Source organism: Anopheles bellator, chromosome 1 (assembly GCF_943735745.2).
Source record: "Anopheles bellator chromosome 1, idAnoBellAS_SP24_06.2, whole genome shotgun sequence".
Classification (NCBI taxonomy): domain Eukaryota; kingdom Metazoa; phylum Arthropoda; class Insecta; order Diptera; family Culicidae; genus Anopheles; species Anopheles bellator.
The window spans coordinates 510,203-534,801 of NC_071285.1; the positions used below are offsets into that span (position 1 = coordinate 510,203).

The following is a 24,599-nucleotide window of genomic DNA, read 5'->3' on the forward strand; positions in this document are numbered from 1 at the left end:
TAGTGGAGTGCATGAAATGTTCCCGTTCGGTCCCGCAAACTCACCATCCAACATCCGCATTCGCCAACGCTAGCAGAGAAACCGTGGAGCACGCAGAAAACGAAGAAAACGCATCCTCTGTCCGGCAAACAGAGCCCAAAGCCAGCAGGTCCGCGGTGAACCACAGCACAGCGTAAAACACGTACCCGGAGAACGCAGGGAGAAGGTATCGCCAGGAAACAACATCATGAACAGCACTACAGGTGTCCTGCCGTTCGTGCGTGGAATAGACTTCACCAACAATGACTTCAGCGTAAGTGTTCGTGGCTCTGCTGCATTTTGCAACCGCGCTGTCCTCGTGGGCCCGTTTTTCCAAACCATTGCGCTAAATTCTTAGGCGCCGAAACCCGAAACACTACCATCCGGTGAGCGCACTACTTTGCGGCATGCTCCGTCACTACGCACGGTTGACATACTTCCCACCCTTGCTTTACGCTCACCGTACGACTTACCGCCACAGAAAATCTATTTTCGTCGTAGCCGGCTTTGTTTAAAAAAGAGACACGGTGTGGCACAATTATCGGCGCTCCTATCATTTCCGCCGAAGGGTTACATTTTTGCGATTCTTATCGGGCGCACCCCGCTGCTGTGGGTCGGTGCCTGCTTGATGCCAAAATGCCATTGACAGTTGTTTACCCGTACGATTCGATTTCCTTGGTCATGGTCGCCGCGTTCGGTGTTTAGTATCCCCCCCATGTGCATGTCATTTTTCTTTCCGTACCGTTTCAGGATGAAAAGTTTCCGAAAAACATCAAACACATGTCCGGCGTGCAATGGCTCAAGCTGGATCGCACCCGAATGGAGACCATACCGGAGGAGATGGGAAAGCTAGTCAAGTTGGAGCACTTGTCGATGAAAAACAATCAGCTGGAAAAGCTGTTCGGTCAACTGAGTGAGCTTAGCTGTCTACGGTCTCTCAATGTGCGCCGCAACAAGATCAAAAGCCACGCGATTCCGTCTGACTTGTTTGAACTAGAGGACCTGACGACGCTCGATCTATCGCACAATCGATTGAAGGAAGTGCCGGAAGGGCTGGAAAAAGCGAAAGCCTTATTGGTGTTGAATTTGAGTAACAACCAGTGCGTCGATTGGACCTCGAATATGAATCGAAGACTGACGCCGTGCTCTTTCGTTTCAGAATCGAAGCCATTCCACCGTCGCTGTTCATCAACCTGAACGATCTACTCTTTCTCGATCTATCGAACAATAAGCTTGAGACGCTGCCACCACAGACGCGCCGGCTTTCCAACCTGCAGACACTCATACTTAACGACAATCCGCTGGAACTGTTTCAACTTCGCCAGCTGCCTTCGCTGCAAAGCCTCGTATGCCTGCAGATGCGCAACACCCAGCGCACGATCAACAACTTTCCCGCCTCCTTCGATAGCCTGTTGAACCTGCAGGAGCTCGACCTTTCGCAGAACGAACTGTCCAAAGTCCCAGCTCCGCTGTACAGTTTAGTTAACCTATGCCGGCTCAAGCTAAACGATAACACGATCGAAGAGCTGTCGCCACAGATCGAAAATCTGACAAAGCTGGAAACATTGAACCTGTCCCGCAACAAGCTAACCGCCCTGCCGGCCACCCTCTGCAAACTGCAGGAACTACGCCGGTTACACGTGAACGACAATTTGCTCAACTTTGAGGGCATCCCGTCGAGCATCGGGAAGCTGAGCGCACTGGAAGTGTTTTCGGCCTCGAACAATCTGCTGGAAATGGTGCCAGAAGGCTTGTGTCGCGGCTGTGGCTCGCTCAAGAAGCTCAATCTTAGCTCGAACCGACTCATTACGCTCCCGGAAGCGATACACTTGCTGACGGACATGGAACAGCTCGATTTACGCAACAACCCTGACCTGGTGATGCCTCCGAAACCACTCGAGGCGCAACGGGGTGACGGGTTGGCGTACTACAACATTGACTTTTCGCTGCAGACGCAACTACGGTTGGCTGGGGCGACCGTGCCGGCGCAGGTGCAGGGGGCCGCGAACGGTGCAAAGGATCCAATAGCACGCAAGCTGCGGTTACGACGGGGCGCTCGGAACGATTCGACCGACAACCAGGACTCGGCCAAGATACTTAAGGGCATGCAGGACATTGCGAAGGACAAAAACTCGGGCCTTGGGTTGGGCGAGGAGAAGGTGGAGAACCTGAAACCGAAGCGATGGGACGAAACGCTCGAGAAGCCGGCGGTGGACTACTCGGAGATTTTCGAAGAAGAAGATGGCCAGTGTCCGGGGCTTACCGTGTGGGAAATCGAGAACTTCCTGCCGAACAAGATCGAGGAAGCAGCGCACGGAAAGTTCTACGAGGGCGACTGCTACATCGTACTCAAAACCAGCCACGACGACAGTGGCCAACTGTCGTGGGAGATTTACTTCTGGATTGGCACGAAAGCCACGCTCGATAAGCGCGCTTGCTCGGCGATTCATGCGGTCAACCTGCGCAACTATCTCGGTGCCCGGTGTCGGACGATTCGCGAGGAGCAAGGTGACGAGTCGGATGAGTTTCTTGCGCTGTTCGATACGGACGTAGCGTACATCGAAGGTGGCCGCACACCGACCGGGTTCTACACGATCGAAAACGTGGTCTACATCGTGCGGCTCTATCGGGTGCACGATGCCGGAGCAAACATTCACCTAGAACCAGTGCCAGTATCATATCAGTCGCTTGATCCCGATCACGTCTTCCTTCTCGACACCGGCCTGCAGCTGTTCGTGTGGTACGGTGTGAGGTCGAAGAACACGCTCAAATCGAAAAGCCGCTTTACGGCGGAGAAAATCAACAAACACGAGCGCAAGAACAAAGCAGAGATCTTCCAGGAGTATCAGCGTCAGGAGAGTTTAGACTTTTGGCGTGCCCTCGGATTCGCCGACGGACAGGGACCGCAGGACGAGGAAGCCGAGAGGCTACTAGAGTCACACGTCGATCCCGACTTTGTGCCCGTACCGCCCCGGTTGTACCAAATCCAACTCGGTATGGGGTACCTGGAGTTGCCGCAGGTCGAACTGACGGGGGACAAGAAAACGCTCACGCACACGCTGCTGGTCAGCAAGAACGTGTACATTCTCGACTGCTACCTGGATCTGTTTGTTTGGTTTGGCAAAAAATCGACACGTCTGGTGCGTGCGGCGGCGATCAAGCTTTCGCAGGAACTGTTCACCATGATCGATCGGCCGGAGTATGCGTTGATAACGCGCGTCCAGGAGGGCACCGAAACGCAGGCGTTCAAGTCGAAGTTTACAGGCTGGGAGGAAATTATTGCGGTCGACTTTACGCGCACCGCCCAATCTGTCGCCCGGACGGGAGCCGATCTGACGCAGTGGGCCAAGCAGCAGCAAACGAAAGCGGATCTAGCGGCACTGTTTATGCCTCGGCAACCGGCCATGACACTGCTCGAGGCACAGCAACTGGCCGAAGACTGGAACTACGATCTGGACGTGATGGAACCGTTTGTATTAGAAAGCAAAAAGTTTGTCCGCTTACCGGAGGAGGAGCTCGGCGTGTTCTATACCGGCGAGTGTTACGTGTTCCTATGCCGTTACTGCTTGCCGGTTGATGATGACGAGGAAGAGGACGGCGACGGTCAAGAGGACGGCGAGTCGGCGGCAGCCGTTGACGGGCTGGCGGGTGGCACGAGGGCGAAGCAACTCGAATCGGCACCGGCGCCCGCCGAAGAGATTCAGTGCGTGGTGTACTTCTGGCAGGGTCGGGAAGCAGGCAATATGGGCTGGTTGACGTTTACCTTTACGTTGCAAAAAAAGTTTAAATCGATGTTCGGTGAAGAGCTGGAGGTGGTGCGGATACACCAGCAACAGGAGAACCTCAAGTTTATGTCCCACTTTAAGGGCAAGTTTGTCATCAAGAACGGTCGGCGCAAGGAGCGGCAGCGCACTCCGGAAGGGAAGCTACCGGTCGAGTTCTATCATCTGCGCTCCAACGGCAGTGCACTCTGTACGCGCCTGATACAGGTGCGACCGGAGGCAACGCTGCTCAATTCCGCCTTCTGGTAAGCGATCGCTCTGGTCCGGTAATGCTGATCGACACCACCTCAACACCGTGTTTGTCTTCTTTTTAGCTACATTCTCTTCGTGCCTTTCGAGACGGATGATGACTCCGAGTCAGGCATCGTGTACGTGTGGATCGGTTCGAAGACGACGACCGAAGAGTCACGCCTTATACAGGAAATTGCCGAAGACATGTTCAACAATCCGTGGGTTAGCTTCCAGGTACGGGAACTATACGCAGTTGCATTTCCCCTCGCAGGCAAAGCCCGAAGTTTTACACTGTCCCTTTTCGAACTGTCCCATCGGCAGATACTTCACGAAGGCGAGGAGCCAGAAAATTTCTTTTGGGTTGCGCTCGGTGGCCGAAAGCCGTACGATACGGATGCGGAGTACATGAACTACACGCGCCTGTTCCGGTGCTCGAACGAGAAAGGCTACTTTACGGTGGCCGAAAAGTGTTCCGATTTCTGTCAGGACGATCTGGCGGATGACGACATTATGATACTGGACAATGGCGAGCAGGTGTTCCTGTGGCTTGGTTCGCGCTGCAGCGAGGTGGAGATCAAGCTTGCCTACAAGTCAGCTCAGGTGCGCCACGCCATTATTGTTTGTGTAGCACTAAGTGTAACTCATTGCATTTTTTTCCATTGAACAGGTCTACATTCAGCATATGCGCATCAAGCAACCGGAACGATCTCGAAAACTGTTTCTAACGCTGAAGAACAAAGAATCGAAACGATTCGCCAAATGCTTCCACGGCTGGAGTGCACACAAAAAACCCCCGGAGTAGAGGTTTACAGAGATTAGATAGATTGAACTGGCGGGGAACCGCCCGGAATCCAATTTTGACCAACTTCAAGCACAATCGTTACTTGATATATAGTGTGAATACCGTTATTTTTTTATCTCTGTTGCTTCATTGCATATTTTATTTCATGATTGGTGTATGAGCGAATCGTGTAAAACGGAAAACGTAGCAGGTTACTTTGCTTTCCGTCATAACAAATCGTGATGAACTTTAAAACGTCCCAACTCATGGACAACGCCAAATCCGTTTGTGGTAGTCACTGTGTTTATGCTCGTGCGTCGTGCGTATTGTTTTTGTACAGGTTGTACATGTTTCGTAGGTTTATAATTTCCCTATTTTACCTTACACCCTCGGTTCCTCGCTTCCACTCACCGGAGTAAAAGTAGTATTTTCGTAACGCCTTCCGAATGGGACTAGATTCTCGCGCTGCGGAGTGTGCGTTGATGGGAGCTCAAAAGACAGTGTAAATAAATCAGTGGAACGTTTCGAAGGTGTACCGTTTAGTGGACTTAGTCAAACACGCACACTTGGACGTTGCTGACCGGTCGGTTGCTTCGGAACAGTGGCCCAAAACGAAGAACAGTAGTTTGCTTTGCGTTTCTGTTTTGAATATACTTATTTATTCGCCTCAACAACTACTCGGACCGTCAGAAAACGTTCGCTGGTGTTATGTTCGTTTAAATCACCCCACACCACTACGCGAGTGAGGGTGAAAAGCGCAGGAGAAAATGTTCATAAAACTATAAACTTACTAGCAAAATTATGTACAAATAAAAATCTACTGAAGAGATTGAACGGCCGAAGCGACAGTATAGAATTGGTAACAAATCGCAATAATAACATGAAAATCGTAAAGCGTGTTTTGCATCGATCTTTCTGCTGTCTGCTCGGGGCCCAGAGCTGGAACCTTGGTGTGCCGAAAGAAATCTTCGATACCTTACAACAATAACAACAACAATTACTAATGGATTAGTTTCTACTTATCGAAGACTGCTAACGGGATCAGAACAATAGGTCTTCACGAACGAGGGGCCATGTTATTTGCGATGTTAAAAATACCACCCAAACAGGAGATGATCCGGTCGATAAGACCCTTAAAGCGGACGAGAAGCGGAAAGTGTTGGGGATTATCTGAAACGAAAAACACGAACGTGTTAGTGTGAATAATAAGGGTCTTTGGACGCGATTTTTCGTTGGGAAAAGGTCGCTGCGTGTGGGCACGCTAAATTACCTTATGCGAAAACATTTGTTCAATTCTAAAAATATCGATCCCGCCCGATGGTCGGTGCTGTTTGCACTGGCTGTCCGGTTCGTTCCGCTTCGCTCAATCGTCATCATCGTCATCGTCCGACGGTACAAACAGATCGTTTTCTTCGAGAAAATTGGCCATATTTTTGCTGATGGTAGCACCAATCAGCAGCCCCGGAATGACCGTGCAAATCACACCAAACAAACCGAACGGTGTAATGTCCGGCATGGGTTTCAGCGCACCACTTCGATAGGTGTACTTCCGGCGCAGCGGAAGCCGCAGAAGCTGCGCTCTAGCGTCGGTCGTTGCGAGGCTGCTCGAACGCACGACACTTTGAAACACTCGTGTAAAAACCATTTTGCTTCGTACGATCGTATTCGAGCCCTAAAACACCCGATAACTTAATGTTTTTTCGTGGACAATACACGCATCACCCGAGTACAAGGTCTATGCGGGGGTCTGCTGAGCAAGGCGTCAAATGTCACACGGAAAATAATCTGGCATGGTTGCCATACAAGTTTTTGGATTTCACCCATTTCGGAAAGTTCTATTATTTTCTTCTTTTCACGAATACTAAGCCCTACAAAAAGCTCTCAAGCCGTAGAATAAAAAAACATTATCAAGCCTTGTTGCACTAAACAATCGGCAATTTTCGATTCACTGTGCGACCGTGCCGATCCCATGCGCTAGCGTCCTTGTTGCCGATTTTTGACAGCAGCAAAAACCGTTTGAAAACCGTCGGATCAACTGACACCAACGAACCAAGCCATTTGCATCAGGAAGCGCCATTTCGATAGGACGCGCGAACATAGGGAGTTTTTACCGATCGGACGGACTTTGATTTTGGTTTTTATGTAGTTATAGTATTTGTGTTAGAAATAAGCATCATGGAGTGTAAAAGTTTGTACAAAAACAACTTTGTGAAGCCGGGCAGCAAGTCGAAAGTTGCCGCCGATTTGTACCACAAAACGCAGCGTCAAGAATCGCGACATGAAATACGCCAATCGTTTCGCAATATGCACGATTCGGACGAGGAGAACGATGTGGGGCTCACCCAAAACGATCATCCTCCGTGTCCCGGTGACCGCGACAAGGGTAAACGCCCAAAGAATAAAGCCTACGGCGAACGGCTAAACCGCTTGCTACGTTTTCGCGAGCTAAGACAAATGCAAAAGCAGCTGCAGCAAGCAAGGCATAAAAAAGATAGACCATTCATACCGGTGGTTTCACAAAGCGAAATTGTTGCCCTTGCGGAGTGGGAACTGCAACTATCTAACGACGTGCTGCGAAAATTGGAAGCAAAACAAAAGGAAGCTCAAGCGCCAGCCTGTTCGTCACATCACAAGCCGGCAAAGCTGGTTAGTGCGCTAATGAGCACGACGCCGCGATTGGAAAAAGTTGCCACAGGGTCCAACGGTGCAAAGAGTTCTAGTGCGCGGAAGGCCATGACTCCTAGATTCAAGACCGTTGTCACTGGGTCCACATCCAAGAACCATGCACCCAAACAACCGCTATCGGAAAACAACAGGACGCCCGTTCCGCCCGCTCCCAGAGTGGCTCATGCAGCCTCACGTGTAGACTGTTGGCGACGCGATAATCTGCCGCCGGGAGTCACGAATAGGCGTAAACAGCAGCAGGGCAACACCCCTGTCGTACCCTTGTGTAGCAAGAAACCCCAGGTTGGCGGCACAGCGGATCCTGCATCGCTCTTGAAAGGGGGCATCAAAAAGCCTTCGAAACCCGTAAAAGACGGTATTCGACAGAAACCATTGAAAGCATTGGAAAACGTTCGTCTTGGCGTTGTAAGTTGAACGTTGAACCCCACAAATGTATCACGTTTCATGTATTTCTCGATTTTTTTTATTAGGCACAGCAATCTCGGCCACTGGTCCCGAAATCGCGCGAATTTAAATTTACTCTCAAACCGACCGATGCGAAAGCAAACCAAAACTCGAAAAATCCAATGGTTACTTCGACGATTAGGAAGCTCAAGAAACCGTTACCATTTTCGATCGCACCATCCGATGGGTACGTTTTAAAAGTTCCTAATTCGGAGACGTTTTTCGATGGTATCAGTCCGATCGAAATTGAAACACCGCTTAAAGAGCAACCGGGAAAAGTGCACGGCCGGGCAAAAGAGCACAGTCTATGGGAGCCTCAACCCGTGGCAGAACCCGTGGTCGAACCCGTGACGGAGCTCGTAACGTCGGAACAGCAAGGAAAGAATACGTTTGAAGTGCAAAAAGAGCACAGTTTGTGGGTCCCGCAACCCGTGGCTTTATCCGAAACGTTATCATTGGGACACCAACTTGAGCTAGTGAGCGATAGGCCACGAGAGGACAGTGTCTGGGAAATTCAACCGTTTGCTCTACCCGTGGAACCATCGTTAAACTCGGACCAGCAACCGGAACCGCGAAAAGAAGATAGTTTTTGGAAACCTCAGCCCGTAGCGTCGCTTTTAACTTACTCCTGCGTTGGTGGTGTAATTAACCTAGAGAGTCCCAACTCGAATGATGGCGTGCTGAGTGATGCCGGAAACCTGGGGCCGCAAAAATTCACAGCAGAACCACCTAAATGTGCAGTTGATAAAGCAGTCGGCCAACCCAAGAGAAAACCGTCGTTGAATGAATCCTATACCATCACCGATGAAGATAAAGAAAGGTCTCCAAAATGCGAACCCAATGGAGCGTTCGGACAACTAAAGAGAAAACCATCATTGAACGAATCCTATACCGTCAGCGATGATGACGAAAAGGAAAATTCGGTGCTCACAAAAGACTCAAGCGATGCAGTGTTTGGTTGCCGCCCAATAATCTTAATCGACGATGAAGCTTCATCCTCGGTTAAGGATACACAAGCCTCGTCTTCAGCATTGATCAATGACGATCTTGCACCATTGGAAAAGGACGGAACTAGTGCAGCCCCAGTTACAAAAAAGCGATCGTCGAAAGTGGTATTTTTCGAGCACGACAGACCAAGCTCACATTCTGCACAAAACTCGTGCCAAGTTGATCAAAATGACGAGAAGCAACAAAGCTCACCTTCGATTGTGCCGCAGAAACGGTGCTCCCTGCTATTTGTCGAAACAACAATGACGACCCCAATGGAACCGAGTGATTCCAATGTTTTGTTGCATTTCTCGGGGCGGATTGATGATGAGCATCGATCGTGTTTAGTCGATGTAAACGATATTCACGTGCCGAATGAAGTTAAGCAGAAGACGAATTTCTATTACAACAAGGTTGAATGCGAACGTAACCGACTTGAAGAACTGTGCAATCGTTTTGGAGCCGGCTTAGAATTCGAAGAGCTCAACGATCATTGCAAAGGCTTAATCCTTGCCGCGCAGGGTCAAACGAACATTTTGATCCACAAAAAGCTGACCAAGTTCCGCGAGCTCATTGAGCACTACGAAAAGAAATGGGATGATCGCAAAGTGCGCCATGATGATCTGGATGGTTTCTGGCAGATGGTGTCGTTAGACTTGGAAAATCTTGACAAACGGTTCGCTGAACTGCAACGGTTAAAGGACAACAATTGGCAAGAAGAGCAAGAACCCGTTGTGGAGGAACCTCCGAAGGTTAAAAAACTACAAGCAGGCGGTGGTGTCCGCAAGCGCGAGAAGAAACCGGCAGTAAGAGGTGCAACGAAGACCTCGTCCGCCATTGCCGATTTGATCCGAAAGGCACGTGAAGAGCAAAGAAAACAGAAAAACTCGGATTTGGGACCATTGGCTGATACAGTAAAACTGGTCACGACTCCTGTTAGGCGATCGTTGCGTATCGCTGGTACCCCTAAGAGGAATAGCATTTTGAAGGAGTGGTCGGTCGTGCGCACATCACCAACAGAGGTAACGGCAAAATAGTTAATTGGTGAAAATCGCAAAAATAACTTCAATCTATTTCTTCGAATCCTACAAACATTGCAGGTTCTCACGGGAGGTAACGAATGCCCTGAGTCGCCACTAAAGGCTTCATCCATTGGTGGTAAACTTCGCGGGAAGAGTGTCCTTTTCATAGACGAAGGCCTAGATACCCCAGAATCGCGTCGTCGACGAAGCACTCGGTTTGTTGTAGACACTCCAAAACCCAATTTCAAATTAAACGATGAATTCGAGGATAATGTCGACGATAAGGAAGAACCACAGAAGCAACCGAAGCGAAGATCGCTTTCACAGTTCACTGAAGAAAACGATCTTCCTGCCACAGAGCTGAGTAAATCGAATTTACGATTGGATGAAAAAATTGCTCTCTCGAGTACTTCGTACACAAATTCAAACAACAGGACATCATCCAGTGTTATCGTTGAGACTGATTCTCGGACACCGGAGGAGGTGAAGCAGAAAACCATTTTCTACAACAACAAGGTGGACATCGAACTGAAACGACTGGAAGCTTTATGCAACGATTACGTTCCTTTCTTAGGATGTGAAGAATTGAGCGAGCACTGCAAAGGCTTAATCCTTGCCGCGCAGGGTCAAACGAACATTTTGATCCACAAAAAGCTGACCAAGTTCCGCGAGCTCATTGGCCACTACGAAACGAAATGGGACGATCGCAAAGTGCGCACTGACGATCTGGACGGTTTCTGGTTGATGGTGTCGCTGGACTTGGAAAATCTCAACAAACGGTTCGCTGAACTACATCGGCTGAAGGAAAACAATTGGCAGGAAGAGCAAGAACTCGTTACGGTGGCTCCTTCAAAGGTTAAGAAACGACGAGCCCGCGGAGGTGTCTACCAGCGTGAGAAGAAACCGGCAGCGAAAGCGGTAACAAAGTCCTCGTCTGCCATTGCCGATATAATTCGTAAAGCTCGGCGTGAGCAGCAGAATCAAAATATAATCGAGTTGGAACCATTGGCCGAAACTGTGATGGCAATCGCATCCCCAGTTAAGCTCATGTCCCGTATCAGCGATACTCCCAAGCGCAGCAGCATTTTGAAGCGGCGATCGAGTATTTGCCAACTCTGCTCTCCGGATGTAACGAACAAGATCAACAGTCCGTCATTGAACAGACGTAATACAGTTTTTGTTGATGTAAGTATGGAATGAATAAGGATTGAAATCTTTGTTACTGCAAAACATGTTTTAACAACATACATTTTTGCTTCTTCCGATTTAAATAAATCAATAGGCTATCAAAGCAGATGTTGAAAACGTTAAACGCGGCTTAAAGACGTCCATCTCCGGTAGACTTCGTGGGAAGAGTGTTCTTTTCATAGACGAAGGCCTGGAAACCCCAAAATCGAGTCGGCGAAGCACTCGGTTTGTTGTAGACAACCCAAAACCACATTTGAAATTAAACGATGAATCCGAGAATAATGTGGACGATAGGGAAGAGCCACAGAAGCAACCGAAGCGAAGATCGCTTTCACAGTTCACCGAAGAAAACGATCTACCGGCCACCGAGTTGAGTGAATCGAATTTACGATTAGATGAAAAAATATCTCTATCACTTACTCTGAGTCCACAAACAAAGCTAATCCAGAAACCATCATTGGTGGCCACCACTAAAACCCAGATGCCCGAGGAGGTGCAACAGAAAACCGTTTTCTACAATAACAAGGTGGGCAGCGAACGGAAACGACTGGAAGCTTTGTGCAATGATTACGTTCCTTTCTTAGGATGTGAAGAATTGAGTGATCACTGCAAAGGCTTAATCCTTGCCGCGCAGGGTCAAACGAACATTTTGATCCACAAAAAGCTGACCAAGTTCCGCGAGCTCATTGGCCACTACGAAACAAAATGGGATGATCGCAAAGTGCGCCATGATGATCTGGACGGCTTCTGGCAGATGGTGTCGTTGGATTTGGAAAATCTCGACAAACGTTTCGCTGAACTGCATCGGTTGAAGGACAATAATTGGCAAGAAGAGCAAGAACCCTTTGTGGAGGATCCTCCGAAGGTTAAAAAACTACAAGCGGGTGGTGGTGTTCGTAAGCGCGAAAAGAAACCCACAGCGAATGGTGCAACGAAGGCCTCGTCCGCCATTGCCGATTTGATCCGAAAAGTACGGAAAGATCAGAAGCAGAAAGCACTCGATCTTGGTCCGCTGACTGAGACTGTAAACCTGACCGCGACGCCAATTAAAAGATCGTCACGCAATACAGAAAACTCGAAATGCAATTATGACTCCGACTTCGCTCCATGCGTTTCGAGCCCGGCCGTAGCAAAACGTTATACGATATTTCCTGGTGTAAGTATGACATCTTCTCAGGGAACAGAATTGATGTGTAACGTATGATGTTCACAATATTTTGCAGATGAATCCATTGAATGGGGAGAACATTAAATCAATCCTGAAAACACCCAGCGTGGGAAGAAAGGAATCTCGCTCGAAAAGTGTGTTGTTCTTGGATGCGAGCGAAACACCGCAAGCGGCCCAGCGGCAGAGTTCGCGGCTCATTGTTGCCACACCGAAACCGAAGCTTACCTTTAGCGATCACTTGGAGTTTGAGCACATCGACAATCTTGATTTGCGAACGCCTTCCCGATTCGATGGCGAATTGCACAAACGACGCCAACAATCCGGTCTTACAAATTTTATGGCAAAAGAAGCGAGCCAATCGAGTGATGATGAAGTTTTTGTCGAAACTCCACGAAGACGAACCAGAACCTCGCGGACACTCTCCGCAATCTTCAGCGCCAACACAGGTGATGGCATCAGCAGTACAAAAGAGCAAGGTAATTTTTTGAACAACAGAACTACAGGGACATCTTAAACCAGTGCCTCTTTACTTCACAGTGATGGAGAGGTCCGCCAAGCGAAACACTCGCGCGACGTCCAGCAGAGTGCACATCGAGACCTAGCTTCGGTTCAAGCTTACACTGTGGGTTATTTTTTAATGTAAGTCATTCATTGTTTTACTTTTCAAAAGGTGTGAGCTTGTACTTAGAAGATAGCTATAGAAGCGATGTGGTGCGACCCATGTCCCATCGCAAAGGGTTCACTAAAACAAAAAAAAAAGAAAGTCTTCGAAGTCAACGGTCATGTTTTAACTTGAAGTGCTAAATACATTTATTAAAAATTTACAAAAGAAACCGCTACTGCGTTGTGTGCTTCAGTTTTTCTCCAACTGTTCGCCGGACGTTCCACTGGCCTTGTTCGTTTCGGCTTCGTCCTGTTCGGCGGCGAATGCTTCCGGGTCGTAAATCACCTTCACTACCAGGGAACAACTGGGGCAAGTAGCAACTTCCTCGCCAGCCATTAGTTCCTCGCGGCTGACCTGGAACCGATCGCCGCACGGGCAGGGATAATAGTACATCTCCTCTTCCTCGTCGTATTCGAAATCCTCGATTTCGATTTCATCGTGGTACACGCTCATTCCGGATGCACTTCACGACGCAAAGCATATCGATGTGCCCGGCGAACCCCTATGACTAATAATCCGTATCTGCACTATGCAATTTTCGCTGCGACTTTTGGATCATTTGCGTTCTATTTCATGATTTATTTTTACTTCGCGCGCACAATTTTACCACATTCGTTGATTCATCTGCTCGTGCGGCAGATTGACGTTTCGATGTTGGCTCAGCATGGCTTTGTTTACATTCACCGTTCAGCGAATCTCGGCGTTACGCTGTCATCATCAGCAGCGTTACGAGGCGTTACTTCAGCCCTCGGCAAAAAATGAGCATTTGAAAATTGCCAACAATTAGTCATTGATCCGCGCATTGCTTGACTCACTCGAGTCTGAACCGTGGCGATAAGATCGAACGTAGGTATAAAGTAAATAGAAAAATTGTGCTCACTATCATTTCGCTCGGTTAGGTCGTGTGTTTTCCGCGACCGTTGACAAAAAGTGACTGGTGTGATTTTAGTGCGCGATTTAGTGCTTTCTAGCCACGCTTTCGAAATGGCTACGATTCCCATCTATTCTCCAGTAAGACCAACAAATGGACAACATTTTCCTCCCGTGGGGCGATGAGTCATCCAATGATTTTTCTTTCTGTTCCGCCACTAGAAACTTCCATTTCTGGGGCAAATTCCCGGAGGTCTGGTGCCTGGCCGTATGGTACGCCTCAAGGGTATTCTGAACCAGCACGGAGAGCGGTACGTGTGACACGGTACAATCTTCCCCAAGTGGTCTTTGCTAAGCCTTGTTTTTCGGACGTACCCTAAAAACAGTTGCCAGATTCACATCCAATCGGGAGCCGCTACGAACCCGCGGGACGATGTCACACTCCACATCAGTATCCGGCCAAACGAACATGTGATCGTGCGCAACACGCTGCAGAACCAGGTGGTGGGCCCGGAAGAGCGCTACGGGGGCTGTCCGATCCGGTATGGCGAAGGTTTCGACCTGCTGATACTGGCCGAAGCGAGTCAGTACAAAATAGCCATCAATGGGGCCCACTTTTGCACCTTCGGCCACCGACTGCCGTTACACAATGCCCGGTACATTTCGGTTAGCGGCAACTGCGTCATTTACTCGATCATTTCCGAGGCGGATGGTGCCGGCGCACTTCCCATCAATCCTTACCCGCCCGTTGGTAGGTATTCGAAGACCCCAGATTTAAATTTCTCCGACGGTCCGTCGTTTCACTCTGTCTGAAGCCGAATTTATCTTATCAGAAACTTATCGCTGTAGATAATAACAATCGATACCGTGTTTGCTTCCATTTCAGTCATTCCACCGGCAGCACCGTACGTTCCTGTGCCTCCGATTGGTTTCGTACCGCATCCGCCACCGGCACCCCTGCCTCCACCACCGCCGTACACTCCACTACCAACCTACCCGGTCGTCAGCGGTGGTGGTGGTGGCCACTATCCAGGTAGAACCCGACGAAAGCTCTTTTTCAAGCTGTTCTAATTCCGCGGACGCAACGGTCACCCCTAATCGCAAACGAGTTTTTCACAAATCCCGCACCCTTCTGTCCCCTTCCTGCCTACTTTTAGGCCACGGATGGATGCCCCCGCCACCACCGCCACCGCAGCCGGGATATCCGCATCCGCCGTACCCCGGAGGGCACCCGCCGGCCGTGCCTTTTTCGGTACTGTTCAAAGAAGAGTTGCAAGCGAAAATAGAGAAAATGTAATCACTCTTTCACACCACGCAACAACCACGCGCCTCCATGTTAAAATCCCGCCATTTCCGCGGACATTGGGGCGCGTTGGCGCTTTCGGTAAAACTTTGGGGATATCTATTTTAGTGTCCTGGCTTTTGTACTGCTTAATTGTGTTCCGGTGATCGTTTGATACGTTGATCGTGGCACCTCTTAGCACTCTAAGTCTTTCAGGGAACAGATCGGAGCCGAACGATCACTGAAATTTCCTTCATCCGTTCAAAAATCTCTAGCCAACGGCCCCCGGCCAATACCAGCCACCGGTTGCTGCGGGTGATGGTCGTGTAAAGATGAAAAAATCTTTGCAACAAACGATCTCGGGGGGAATTCAGCAGACACAGGACTTCCTACGTCACACGATCGCCGGAGGACCGATCTCGAGTAGTCCTGCGCCGCAACATTCCCACGCTTACCATGTCCCGCCGCAACCATCGGTAAATGTTCCGCAGGTGTGCTTCTGTCCGCGTTTGTCGCCTTTTCGCTATGCGTTTGTTTTTGCAGGTGACGCCCCGCCCGGCCACGCTTGGTTGGGTAGTACCGCCGACGGCCCCACCACTTCAAGAGACCTCGATTAGCTCGACCGAACGGTGGCACTAAGGATTTGCGTTCTGTGGCCACTGGAACAACCACTGTACGTTTCCGCTCGATACTCATGTCTGTGGAGAGGTTCACAATGTTGTAAAAATTGGGACACGTTTTTCTGTTCGTTGTTTTGTCTCCGCTCTATGAACTCGTCTGTTTCGTGTAGATAAAAATATAAATGACCGTTTGTTTGGGCTTTCCTTTTTATCTTTCAGCGCTTTTGCTATCTTAAAATTTTTACTTTTTGCGCATATATTTTCAGAAAGGGAAAACCAAGACCCTTCTAAAATACGGAGCAGCAGCTGGAGCGACTGGTCTCGGCTTGTACGTTGCGTCGAAGGTCCTGCGCCGTAGGGGCAGCTCTAGTAGCAGCAGTAGTGACTGATTAAAAGACCAAATGAACATTATTTTAACATTCCTGAACAATAGTATTTCAAATCTTTAAGTTTTGGGAAACACCCAACACACCTATGAGAAACTGATGTATTCTTTTATATATAAAAAAACTATATTCTAATCTATTGTCCAACCTTTGTATTGGGGTGTAACGAATAAATTTTTGTTCCCGGACCAGGTACACGCCACATATTTATTTTGTTTTCCGCTGTATTTTTATTTGTACTTTTATCGTGCTGCCGAATGAATAAAGGAGCGCGAATAGGCATCGTAATCGTAATATATTTTTATTAGGTTTACACTTATTTAACGCACTATATTACCGAATGACTTTCCATTTAATCACAAAACACGTTTGCGTATCCCAAGCCACCATCAGTTGTTGTGCGAACAGCGACCCGTTGCGCCAACAGACTGGAAGCCGTAACAGAAAAGGGCGAGACCTTATTTGCTATCGCAGCTGCCTTACTTCTATACGACTTAGATGATCCGAGCGTCGTTTTCCAGCGGGTCGCCTACAATATTTTGACGTGGTGCAAGCGAGACGAAATAAATAGCTAAAACTTGATGTCAATGACGATAGATGACTGTTGTTTTCTTTCGAGCTTTAACCCATTTTACCGGGAAGGTGGTTTGGCGAAACTATCCTTATGCTAAGCGACCTCCCGAACCCGGATCAAGCTATCGAGCTCAGGATCCGCACGACGAAGCATTCTCACACAGGCCAATGCCGTTGTGCTTATTTTTCCAAATTGAGCGCATTGATGAACTCCTCCAGTTTTTCCTGAATTTGCCGGACGCGAACTAGAAATGGAGCGAAAGGATAGTAGTGCGCAGATCGCAGAAAATGGGCTTCAAGCTTCATCTTAACTTACTCAGTTCTTCGGCCAGCTGCACCCGTTTGCCGGTAAGCAGCTGTTGTTTCTTCTCATCGTCCTCGCCGTACTCGTCCAGCACCTCTTTGATTTCCTTGTCCAACCGTCGGGCCTCACGATTGATAACCTGTTGCCGCAACGCGTTCGCCGTCACCTTGATCACCTGCTGGATGCGCCAAAATAGGACCACGTCGCTACAGTTGATCTCGCAGCTACTGCCTTGCTGCGAGTACAGATAGTACGCCTTCCGACAGTCGTATGCGCGGTTTAGTGCCTGCTTCAGGAAATGCCTACAGATCGTGGACAATGGGAAAACGTTAAGTTAAGGAAAGTATCGGAAAGGAGGACCGTTTCTTACCGCCGGTAGATGGGGTACCACGTTTCGCGAATGTAGTCCGTCTCGACCTCGACGTTGCCACGCTGTAGATTCTTCCTCACCGTGGTCAGCTCGTCGTAGCTGAGTGTTGGTGAGTGTTTTGAATCGCTATCGAGTATTTTGTCCAGCTCACTCTTCACCTGGCGCCGTTTGGTTTGCTCGTCGGTTGACGAGCGCCACTGGAGCCACTTCTGGCTCGTGCTCGGTCCGAACATTTCGCCAATCGTCGTCTCCGTCGTTTGCAGCTTCTCTTTGACCGATGTTTCGAAGAACCGAACAGCTTGATCCCACTCCTGCTTGTCGTGCACGCTGCGATCCTCGAGCGTGTTGAGCTGTATCACCCGCAGCATATCGATCGCCTTGTCCTCCCACGAGTGCCGCCGTATGGCTTCGTCAATGACGGCACTCTTCAGATTGTCGTACAGATCATCGTGGTCGGGCGTTTTGCGTGCCACCTCCATCAGGTGCTGGAACTCTTTCTGAAGTGCCTCCCAGCCAGCCTCTACCGATTTGGCCGGCAGCGCCTGTTCGGCCCACTGGCGCAGTTTGATATCCACCATCGTGTTGAAGGAATCTGCCGATCGAAATTAATATGTATCACTGTTGCTCACTATTGTACAAGCGGCCAGTCTTACTCTGTGACCCGGACTGGGCCGCCGGGAGGTAGACGTTTTCGAACACGTAGCTCGAAAGCTTTTCCCACAGTTTGTTGTTCATCAACTCTTCCCATTTTTTGGCCGACACCTGCGACAGATTCACTACTTCGTCCAGCACTTCTCCTTTGGCTTTCTCGAACAGCTCGTCCCGGCCCGACTCGCGCAGGCTGTGGAGCAAAGAAAGACATGCTCCGTAATTATCAGTCCCAGAAAGGGGAAAGAACACGATCGTTTGTTGCATGCATACCGTGGGAAGTTGTTCTTCCACTCCGTTTCCAGATTGAATCGCGTTGCCTTGAACGCGTCCGCTTGCTGTTCGATCGTCTCGCGGACCATCTTCCAGAAGCGATCGGCGACGGCAAGGCTAAGGTTTCTCGTCGTGACCTGGTGCGACATTGTGACGCCGCTCCTGCAATAGAAATCAACCATATGATGGGTGCTGCAAACAGGGATCATGGATCTGGCCACACTCACTGGAACAGTTTTGAGTTTTTGAAAAACTTTTCCTCGTACTCGCGAATCGTTTCAATGCTATCATCCTTTCGACCGCGCCCCGTGACAACCGCAAAGTATCCGAGCGCCTTCATGGGGAAAAGTTTGCCGGAGAGGATCTTTCGGATGCGGTTCGGATCCGCCAGATCTTCGGCCAGGTCCACCTTGGTCAGCACGAAAATCGTGCGCTTACCGAGCGGATCGCACTGCGACACCAGGTCCGTTACGTTGCTACGTTCGGCGTCCACCGAGCCATCCTGAATGCACAGGATGATGGCATTCGGATTGCTCATGTAGTGCTCGGTCATGTGCTTGATTTGATCGCGCGTATCCGGTGCCATGTCGACCGTTTGCGTCGAGATGATGCCCGGCAGATCGACCAACACCATCCGCTGCAGACCGGGTCCCTTCACCGTCATCGAGATTACATCCATGCTCACGGTTTTGCCGCCTCGTACGGAATTGCGCATTCGAATCTCAACGTCACGCCGCAACTCCGCCAAATCGCTGTCCTTCGTCAGGTCGTATTCACGGTCGGAGTCACGAAACTGTGCCACGTGGTACGGGCCCTCCGAGAGCGTTACTTTGACCGGTGCCCGTGTCATCATCTCCCCGCTTCCGCGCGGAAAGATGCGTGCCTGAGCGATCGATTCCAGCACCGAAGTCTTGCCGCTGCTCTGATCGCCAACGACGACGACCCGCGGCAAGTGGTCGGCCGTGGTGTAGCTCGTGTCGTACCCGGACAGCTCGTCCAGCACCTCGGAGTACATGTCGATCAGGGACTTTTTGATGCGCTTTTTCGTCGGTTGCTTCCGATTCGTTTTAAGTATCAAGTACTGCTGCCGCAGATCGCGGTTTTCTTTCTCCAGCTTTTCCACCTCACGCTGGTACTTGAGCTGCACGTTCATGATCTCCGTCTGCAGCGAGTCCACCTGGGCCTGTAGCGTATCGACTCGCTTGCGGCTTTCCTCCGCACCGAGGCTCTTTGCGTTCACCGTGTTCTTCGCCCGCAACTCTTCTTTGGTGGCTACGGAGAGAATACGGAATAATAAAGCCACAGGATTAGAACATTAGAAGCGGCCACCCTCTTTCGCCCGGAAAATCCCTCGGTTCAAGAATGAGTAAATTTGGTATCGCACCCGATTCCTCCCATCCCACAGTCACATTACTATGCTAATGAAAGAACTGAATTTTCAAGGCTCTTTACCTCCATATAAGTCGGAAATGAATTCCGATAAATTCTGGAAGGAACCTAGACCAAAAAAGAGAAAGAAGGGAAGAGAAAGAAAATTTTGGATTAAACTTGGTACGCTCGCATTGACGTGGAACAGAACACTTGGGGAACATGAAGGAGATGAAGCATGAAGCTTTTTGCGGGATCAAAAACTATTAACGATAGCGATCACCGGGAAACTGCAGATCATTTCTAGTTGGTCAGTTATTTGAAACAAATAATGTGTGCGTTACTCTTTTAACGGACGGAATAAATTTAATCATTCTTGAGCATTCGATCGGAACGATGAACCGGGTCTGTTACGGCACTTACTTTCGATTTGAGGGTTTTGTTGCGTTTCGGCAGCTTCGATGGCATTGTCCAACCGTTGGTCGAACCATTGCCGCCATTCGTTCATCTTATTTTCGCTCAGCTGCTTCAGTCGCGGATCTGTAGAAACGGAAAAGGGATTAATTTCGACGTCCATTCGGTAGCAGTGCCCAAGATTACCGATTTCGATGGAATCCTTCACCGCATCCTTGACGGCGAGCAAGTTCTTTGTGAAGCCGGCCCATTTTTCGTTATCCGGCAGCACCTCCTCCAGCCACTTCATATCTGGCAGACCATCCTTCCACTCTTCGTACCGTTTGTTGAGTGTTACGCCACCACCGATGGCTCCACCCAGGACCAGATAGCGTAGCTTTAGCACGCCCCGAAGCACTCGGCCGATCAGCATTCCGTAGCTCCGGTACTGGTGATGCGAATATTGCCATCCACCGGTGTTCGGTGGACGCAGAAAATCCTGGTGCCGGTAGAAGTTGTACCGCGACCAACCATTCGAGTGGCCCGTTCCACCGCTGTGACTGCCTCCATTCGAACCAGTTGTGGAGCCGGAAAAATTTACCCGTCCCACCGCGTATACCACGGGCCGTATGAGCTTGAATCGAGGATCAATGCTGCATCCAGCGACGGGGTACCATATTCAGTAGGTGTAATGTTAGCGGCAACGGCACCCCGGGAATTCGGATTCGCGTTTGTGGAAGAGAAAATAACAGAAAATCAATACACTTTATATAACATTCGCGCGAGATGACAACACTTGGTGCCAACGGGCAGGGCAGGATTTATGGGATAATCTGCCGTCCTTACCTCGATCGTCCACGAAGTAGTTGGGCCATCCTTTCGGGCTGCGTGTGTTCTACCGTTGCCGTGCTTATTTTCGAGCGACACTACTGATTGTGCATTCTTCGGGAATTATCGCACAATGGTAGACTCTTTTCCAGCCAGCGCTTTTTCTGACGGCACGGGATTTGCAAATTTCGCGACCGCCTTGCTGTCAAACGATTGACAACACGCTCAGTGGCGTAGGAACCTTCGGTCAATGTTGATAGATGACGTCATAATTTATTTAAGAAAAGCATAAAATTATACTCTTTCGGGGGTTGAAGATCGGCAAGGCTTCAGGAAAAATGTTAAAATCGAATATAACGTGGATTATTTCCATTAAAAGTGTGTTCGTTGAATAAGCCGTTCAAGTGCACGTGGTAAGAACTGTCAAAAATGCCGGTTTGTTGATTGTTGTTATGGCTCGGTGATAAATTCTTCATCAAATATTGCTCACAATGAAAGTAAGGTAAGATATCCGGATTTATTGTACCATCATCCTAAATTGGAAATTGGAAATTGGATTGGAAAGTTCCCATACGTTGTCCCATCGTTTTCCGGTACAGACCCCATAAAAACGTGCGCCAAGGCAAGGTGGCAGGAAAGCATGGTCGCGGAGGAGCAAACCAACCTAAAACCCGCAAGGATTTGCGCAAGGAAAAGCGACAGCAGAAGAAGCTCAATCGTTTCAATTACCACAATCGCAGCAGAAAAGACCGGCATGAGAATGGTAGAGGAGGCTTTCAAAAGAGTGCTCCGCAGCAAGAGTCCGAAGACGAGCTGGCGGAAGAAGAGATTGACTCGGACTTGTGCTCGGGCGGAGAGGAAGAAGAGCAAAGCGGTAAACCCGTGACGACTCAGCTGGATATCGAACGCGAGAAGGAAATGATGGAGCTGCGCCAGTACGAGGCGAGCCTGAAAAACAAACGGATCGAGCAGCTCGAGGCCGCGAATGAAGAAGACGATCGGGTGATTAAAAAGTACGAAAAGTTGCTCAACATCAATCGGCGCAAAAACAAAGAAGGCGTGCCGAAGAGTTTCAACGATGGCTTAGATTATGCGCTGGATCTGTGCACCGATGAAAGTATCCGCAAAATGTACGAAGCAGCAAAGGAGGCCGCGGAGTTGGAGGAAAATTCGTCGGATGAGTTTGCCGAAGACTTGCAACACGCCGTCGGGGCCCCTTTGAATGGCAAGTCTGGATCGAGGCCGAAAGAGGATGACCACGATACGGAACGCATTTCGGAGACTACCAATAAATTGTCCCACAAAGAGAAGCGTCGAGTAGAGAACCTTAAGAAAATAGAGGAGAAATATCTTGGCCTGGACGAAATGGACGATTTGGGAGCCTACGATTCGGAGTTGGAGCTGGAACTGGATGACCGTGACGGTGAAGAGTCGGACTACACCGAGAACGACGAACTCTATTCGGGATCCGATGGTGATGGAATCGAGGAACCAGACCAAGGAGAGAGCACCGAGGATGAGCTGGACGGACCGGAAAGTAAAAAGAGAAAGGTTAAATTCACGCTCGATAGAAAGGGTAAGAAATCGACTGATAAAAAGCAAATCACAAGTAAAAAATCCACCTCCGAGCAAGGTTCTTCTGAAGAGGATGAATCGAACCATCCCGGACGTTTCGTCCTGCTAAAATCGAGCAAAAAATCACAAAAAGAAGTGAAAAATAAGAAATCCTCCGTACGGGTTGTGACGGAAGAAGAACTAGAATCCGACGACAGTTTCGACGACGAAGATGGGGATGATGATGGATTGGATGATATTCTCGATGGTTTAGAATCGGATGCGGATTCTGAACGGGGTGATCCAGCCCCACCGGCAAACGATGGCACCTGGGAAGACATTTATGGCCGCAAGCGAGACAAAGCGGGAAATGTGATCAAAGAGGATCCGGCTGCTGGTGTATTGGGCAATAAGTACGTTCCGCCACATTTGCGTGCGAAGCTCGAAGCATCCAAGGCGGGTACCTCGACGGATCCGAAGCAACAGGAAAAATTGTTGCGCCTCAAACGACAGCTGAAGGGTCAGGTAAATCGACTTGCAGAATCGAACGTACACCGAATATCGATCGAACTGGACAATCTGTACATGCAAAACGCACGCTACGACATGAACAGCACACTGACGAGCCTCATACTGGACGCCATCGTGGCACCTAGCCTCACTCCCGAGCGGATGGTTCTCGAGCACACACTACTGGTGGCCATTCTGCACGCGAACGTCGGCAGCGAAGTTGGGTCGCACTTTCTGGAAACGGTCGCCGAACGATTCCTCGCACAGGCTCTAACGATCGCCACGATCGCCAACGAGGAGAAACAGTTGGATAACTGTGTCCAGATTCTGTGCCACCTGTACACGTTTGATATTGTCAAGGGAAAGCTTGTTTACGAGGTGCTACGGAAACTACTTGAATGCTTCAATGAAAAGGCCGTGGAATGCATTTTACTTGTGCTGCGTACGATCGGGTTTATCTTGCGTAAGGACGACCCACTCGCGCTAAAGGATTTGATCATGGCTGTCCAAAAACAAGCGGCTTCCGCTCCGGATGAGCTAAAGAATGAGTAAGAAAACGCGGCTTTTGTGTTTAGTTGTTAATATTTTAACACTTTTTTGCTTACATTACAGCCCCCGCGTTAAGTTTATGCTCGATACGCTGCTGGCGGTTAAGAACAACAACATGAACAAGATTCCGCAGTACGATCCGACACTGGTGGAACATTTCCGGAAGCTTCTGAAAGGAATGATCACGAGTGGAAAGTACATCTCGACGCTGAACATCGGCCTGCAAGATATCGTGAACATTCCCGAGCGCGGCAAATGGTGGCTCGTTGGCTCGGCATGGCACGATGCTCCCACTTCAGCCACGGAAAAGGGGAAAAGTACTGCTGGCCACGATGGTACCGGTGGCGAGTTTAGCGAGCAGCTTCTTGAGCTGGCACGCCAACAGCGCATGAACACGGACGACCGTCGCAACGTGTTCTGCATTCTGATGAGTGCGGAGGACTATTTGGACGCCTTCGAGAAACTGCTGCGACTATCGATCAAGGACCTGCGCATCGTGGTGTCGGTGATCATGCACTGTAGCCTCGCGGAGAAGGACTACAATCCGTACTACAGCGTGCTGTCACAGAAGTTTTGCGATTACGATCGACGCTACCAGTTGGCGATTCAGTTTGCACTGTGGGATCGCCTGAAAGAGATACACGCGCTCAAACAGCAGCAGTTGCGCAACTTAGGTCACTATGTTACCCATCTGATCGCGGAAGGCGGCCTTCCGCTTTCCTGCCTCAAGGTCATCGACTTTTCCGATATCGATAAGGTAAGCCTGCGGCTGATGCGGCAGGTGATGCTGGGGCTACTGTTGGCAGCGGACGAGAACAAGTGTCTGCTGGTATTCAGCCGTATCACGGCGAGCTACAAGCTGAAAGCGTTCAAGGATAGTCTCCGCCTCTTTATGCACCACTTTCTGGCCCGGGGCAGCCAAACGAACCAGAAGCTACCGCAGGAACAGCTGCTGCTGTTGCAAAATCGCATCAAAGAAGCGGACCACCTACTGACCTCGGACGATTCCCGAGTTCAGTTCGATGATGACTAACGTGACGTTGTGTACAAGATGGTTTTGATAAGTAAGTAATAAAGAACTCGGCTGGTAGATGGTTTTTT

At 49.6% G+C, this 24,599-nt stretch overlaps 7 protein-coding genes across 12 annotated transcripts; 4 read left to right on the forward strand and 3 right to left on the reverse strand.

Moving 5' to 3' along the window:
- Positions 1-226: 226 nt before the first annotated feature.
- LOC131206433 (protein flightless-1) lies at positions 227-5,786 on the forward strand. Its single transcript, XM_058198981.1, has 6 exons — positions 227-292; positions 769-1,118; positions 1,178-4,045; positions 4,115-4,265; positions 4,353-4,631; positions 4,699-5,786. The coding sequence occupies exons 1-6, from the start codon at positions 227-229 to the stop codon at positions 4,831-4,833; spliced, it is 3,849 nt and encodes a 1,282-aa protein (XP_058054964.1). The 3' UTR covers positions 4,834-5,786.
- Positions 4,955-6,550, reverse strand: LOC131205943 (essential MCU regulator, mitochondrial). Its single transcript, XM_058198266.1, has 2 exons — positions 6,083-6,550; positions 4,955-5,982 (listed from the first exon to the last, which is right to left on the reverse strand). The coding sequence occupies exon 1, from the start codon at positions 6,455-6,457 to the stop codon at positions 6,176-6,178; it is 282 nt and encodes a 93-aa protein (XP_058054249.1). The 5' UTR covers positions 6,458-6,550; the 3' UTR covers positions 4,955-5,982; positions 6,083-6,175.
- Positions 6,551-6,987: 437 nt separating this feature from the next.
- LOC131206435 (uncharacterized) lies at positions 6,988-12,996 on the forward strand. The gene is made up of 7 exons (XM_058198983.1): positions 6,988-7,902; positions 7,968-8,352; positions 9,310-9,741; positions 10,861-11,135; positions 11,233-12,294; positions 12,362-12,782; positions 12,844-12,996. Exons 1-7 carry the CDS (start codon positions 6,988-6,990, stop codon positions 12,906-12,908), a joined length of 3,555 nt encoding a protein of 1,184 aa, XP_058054966.1. The 3' UTR covers positions 12,909-12,996.
- A 101-nt stretch (positions 12,997-13,097) lies between these two features.
- LOC131214889 (diphthamide biosynthesis protein 3) lies at positions 13,098-13,595 on the reverse strand. The gene has a single exon (XM_058209226.1). The coding sequence runs from the start codon at positions 13,421-13,423 to the stop codon at positions 13,160-13,162; it is 264 nt and encodes an 87-aa protein (XP_058065209.1). The 5' UTR covers positions 13,424-13,595; the 3' UTR covers positions 13,098-13,159.
- Positions 13,596-13,797: 202 nt separating this feature from the next.
- On the forward strand, positions 13,798-16,323 carry LOC131205477 (galectin-9-like). 4 transcript variants are annotated; one of them, XM_058197584.1, is made up of 8 exons: positions 13,798-13,981; positions 14,063-14,151; positions 14,227-14,591; positions 14,727-14,873; positions 14,998-15,092; positions 15,398-15,598; positions 15,666-15,795; positions 16,009-16,138. In XM_058197584.1, the coding sequence occupies exons 1-7, from the start codon at positions 13,955-13,957 to the stop codon at positions 15,759-15,761; spliced, it is 1,020 nt and encodes a 339-aa protein (XP_058053567.1). In that variant the 5' UTR covers positions 13,798-13,954; the 3' UTR covers positions 15,762-15,795; positions 16,009-16,138. The 4 variants fall into 4 exon arrangements, with proteins under 4 accessions (XP_058053567.1, XP_058053570.1, XP_058053568.1 ...); XM_058197587.1 differs by lacking the exons at positions 15,398-15,598; positions 15,666-15,795 and having other exon boundaries at positions 14,998-15,133; positions 16,009-16,323; XM_058197585.1 differs by lacking the exons at positions 15,398-15,598; positions 15,666-15,795 and having other exon boundaries at positions 16,009-16,323.
- An 81-nt stretch (positions 16,324-16,404) lies between these two features.
- LOC131205476 (dynamin-like 120 kDa protein, mitochondrial) lies at positions 16,405-21,043 on the reverse strand. 2 transcript variants are annotated; one of them, XM_058197582.1, is made up of 10 exons: positions 20,904-21,043; positions 20,265-20,710; positions 20,088-20,204; positions 19,749-19,793; positions 18,524-19,568; positions 18,297-18,458; positions 18,029-18,216; positions 17,376-17,967; positions 17,018-17,307; positions 16,405-16,946 (listed from the first exon to the last, which is right to left on the reverse strand). In XM_058197582.1, exons 1-10 carry the CDS (start codon positions 20,930-20,932, stop codon positions 16,882-16,884), a joined length of 2,979 nt encoding a protein of 992 aa, XP_058053565.1. In that variant the 5' UTR covers positions 20,933-21,043; the 3' UTR covers positions 16,405-16,881. The 2 variants fall into 2 exon arrangements, with proteins under 2 accessions (XP_058053565.1, XP_058053566.1); XM_058197583.1 differs by lacking the exon at positions 19,749-19,793.
- Positions 21,044-21,263: 220 nt separating this feature from the next.
- On the forward strand, positions 21,264-24,561 carry LOC131214413 (nucleolar MIF4G domain-containing protein 1 homolog). 2 transcript variants are annotated; one of them, XM_058208800.1, is made up of 4 exons: positions 21,264-21,387; positions 21,485-22,436; positions 22,485-23,497; positions 23,562-24,561. In XM_058208800.1, the coding sequence occupies exons 1-4, from the start codon at positions 21,377-21,379 to the stop codon at positions 24,529-24,531; spliced, it is 2,946 nt and encodes a 981-aa protein (XP_058064783.1). In that variant the 5' UTR covers positions 21,264-21,376; the 3' UTR covers positions 24,532-24,561. The 2 variants fall into 2 exon arrangements, with proteins under 2 accessions (XP_058064783.1, XP_058064775.1); XM_058208792.1 differs by having other exon boundaries at positions 21,485-23,497.
- The last annotated feature ends 38 nt before the right edge of the window (positions 24,562-24,599 follow it).

Bases quoted from the DNA above. Each gene is read 5' to 3' on its own strand.
- LOC131206433 (XM_058198981.1), top strand. From the start codon at position 227: ATGAACAGCACTACAGGTGTCCTGCCGTTCGTGCGTGGAATAGACTTC. The intron at 1,119-1,177 runs GTGCGTCGATTG...CTTTCGTTTCAG, and splicing joins TTGAATTTGAGTAACAACCA to AATCGAAGCCATTCCACCGT. The intron at 4,046-4,114 runs GTAAGCGATCGC...TCTTCTTTTTAG, and splicing joins CTGCTCAATTCCGCCTTCTG to CTACATTCTCTTCGTGCCTT.
- LOC131205943 (XM_058198266.1), bottom strand. From the start codon at position 6,457: ATGGTTTTTACACGAGTGTTTCAAAGTGTCGTGCGTTCGAGCAGCCTC.
- LOC131205477 (XM_058197584.1), top strand. From the start codon at position 13,955: ATGGCTACGATTCCCATCTATTCTCCA. The intron at 14,874-14,997 runs GTAGAACCCGAC...GCCTACTTTTAG, and splicing joins TGGTGGTGGCCACTATCCAG to GCCACGGATGGATGCCCCCG. The intron at 15,599-15,665 runs GTAAATGTTCCG...TTGTTTTTGCAG, and splicing joins ATGTCCCGCCGCAACCATCG to GTGACGCCCCGCCCGGCCAC.
- LOC131214889 (XM_058209226.1), bottom strand. From the start codon at position 13,423: ATGAGCGTGTACCACGATGAAATCGAAATCGAGGATTTCGAATACGAC.
- LOC131205476 (XM_058197582.1), bottom strand. From the start codon at position 20,932: ATGGCCCAACTACTTCGTGGACGATCGAG. The intron at 20,711-20,903 runs GTAAGGACGGCA...CGCTGGATGCAG, and splicing joins CTACTTCGTGGACGATCGAG to CATTGATCCTCGATTCAAGC. The intron at 17,308-17,375 runs GTAAGAAACGGT...CACGATCTGTAG, and splicing joins TGGTACCCCATCTACCGGCG to GCATTTCCTGAAGCAGGCAC.
- LOC131214413 (XM_058208792.1), top strand. The intron at 23,498-23,561 runs GTAAGAAAACGC...CTTACATTACAG, and splicing joins CCGGATGAGCTAAAGAATGA to CCCCCGCGTTAAGTTTATGC.
- LOC131206435 (XM_058198983.1), top strand. From the start codon at position 6,988: ATGGAGTGTAAAAGTTTGTACAAAAACAACTTTGTGAAGCCGGGCAGC. The intron at 7,903-7,967 runs GTAAGTTGAACG...TTTTTTTATTAG, and splicing joins AAAACGTTCGTCTTGGCGTT to GCACAGCAATCTCGGCCACT. The intron at 8,353-9,309 runs GTTTGTGGGTCC...TGCCGAATGAAG, and splicing joins TGAAGTGCAAAAAGAGCACA to TTAAGCAGAAGACGAATTTC.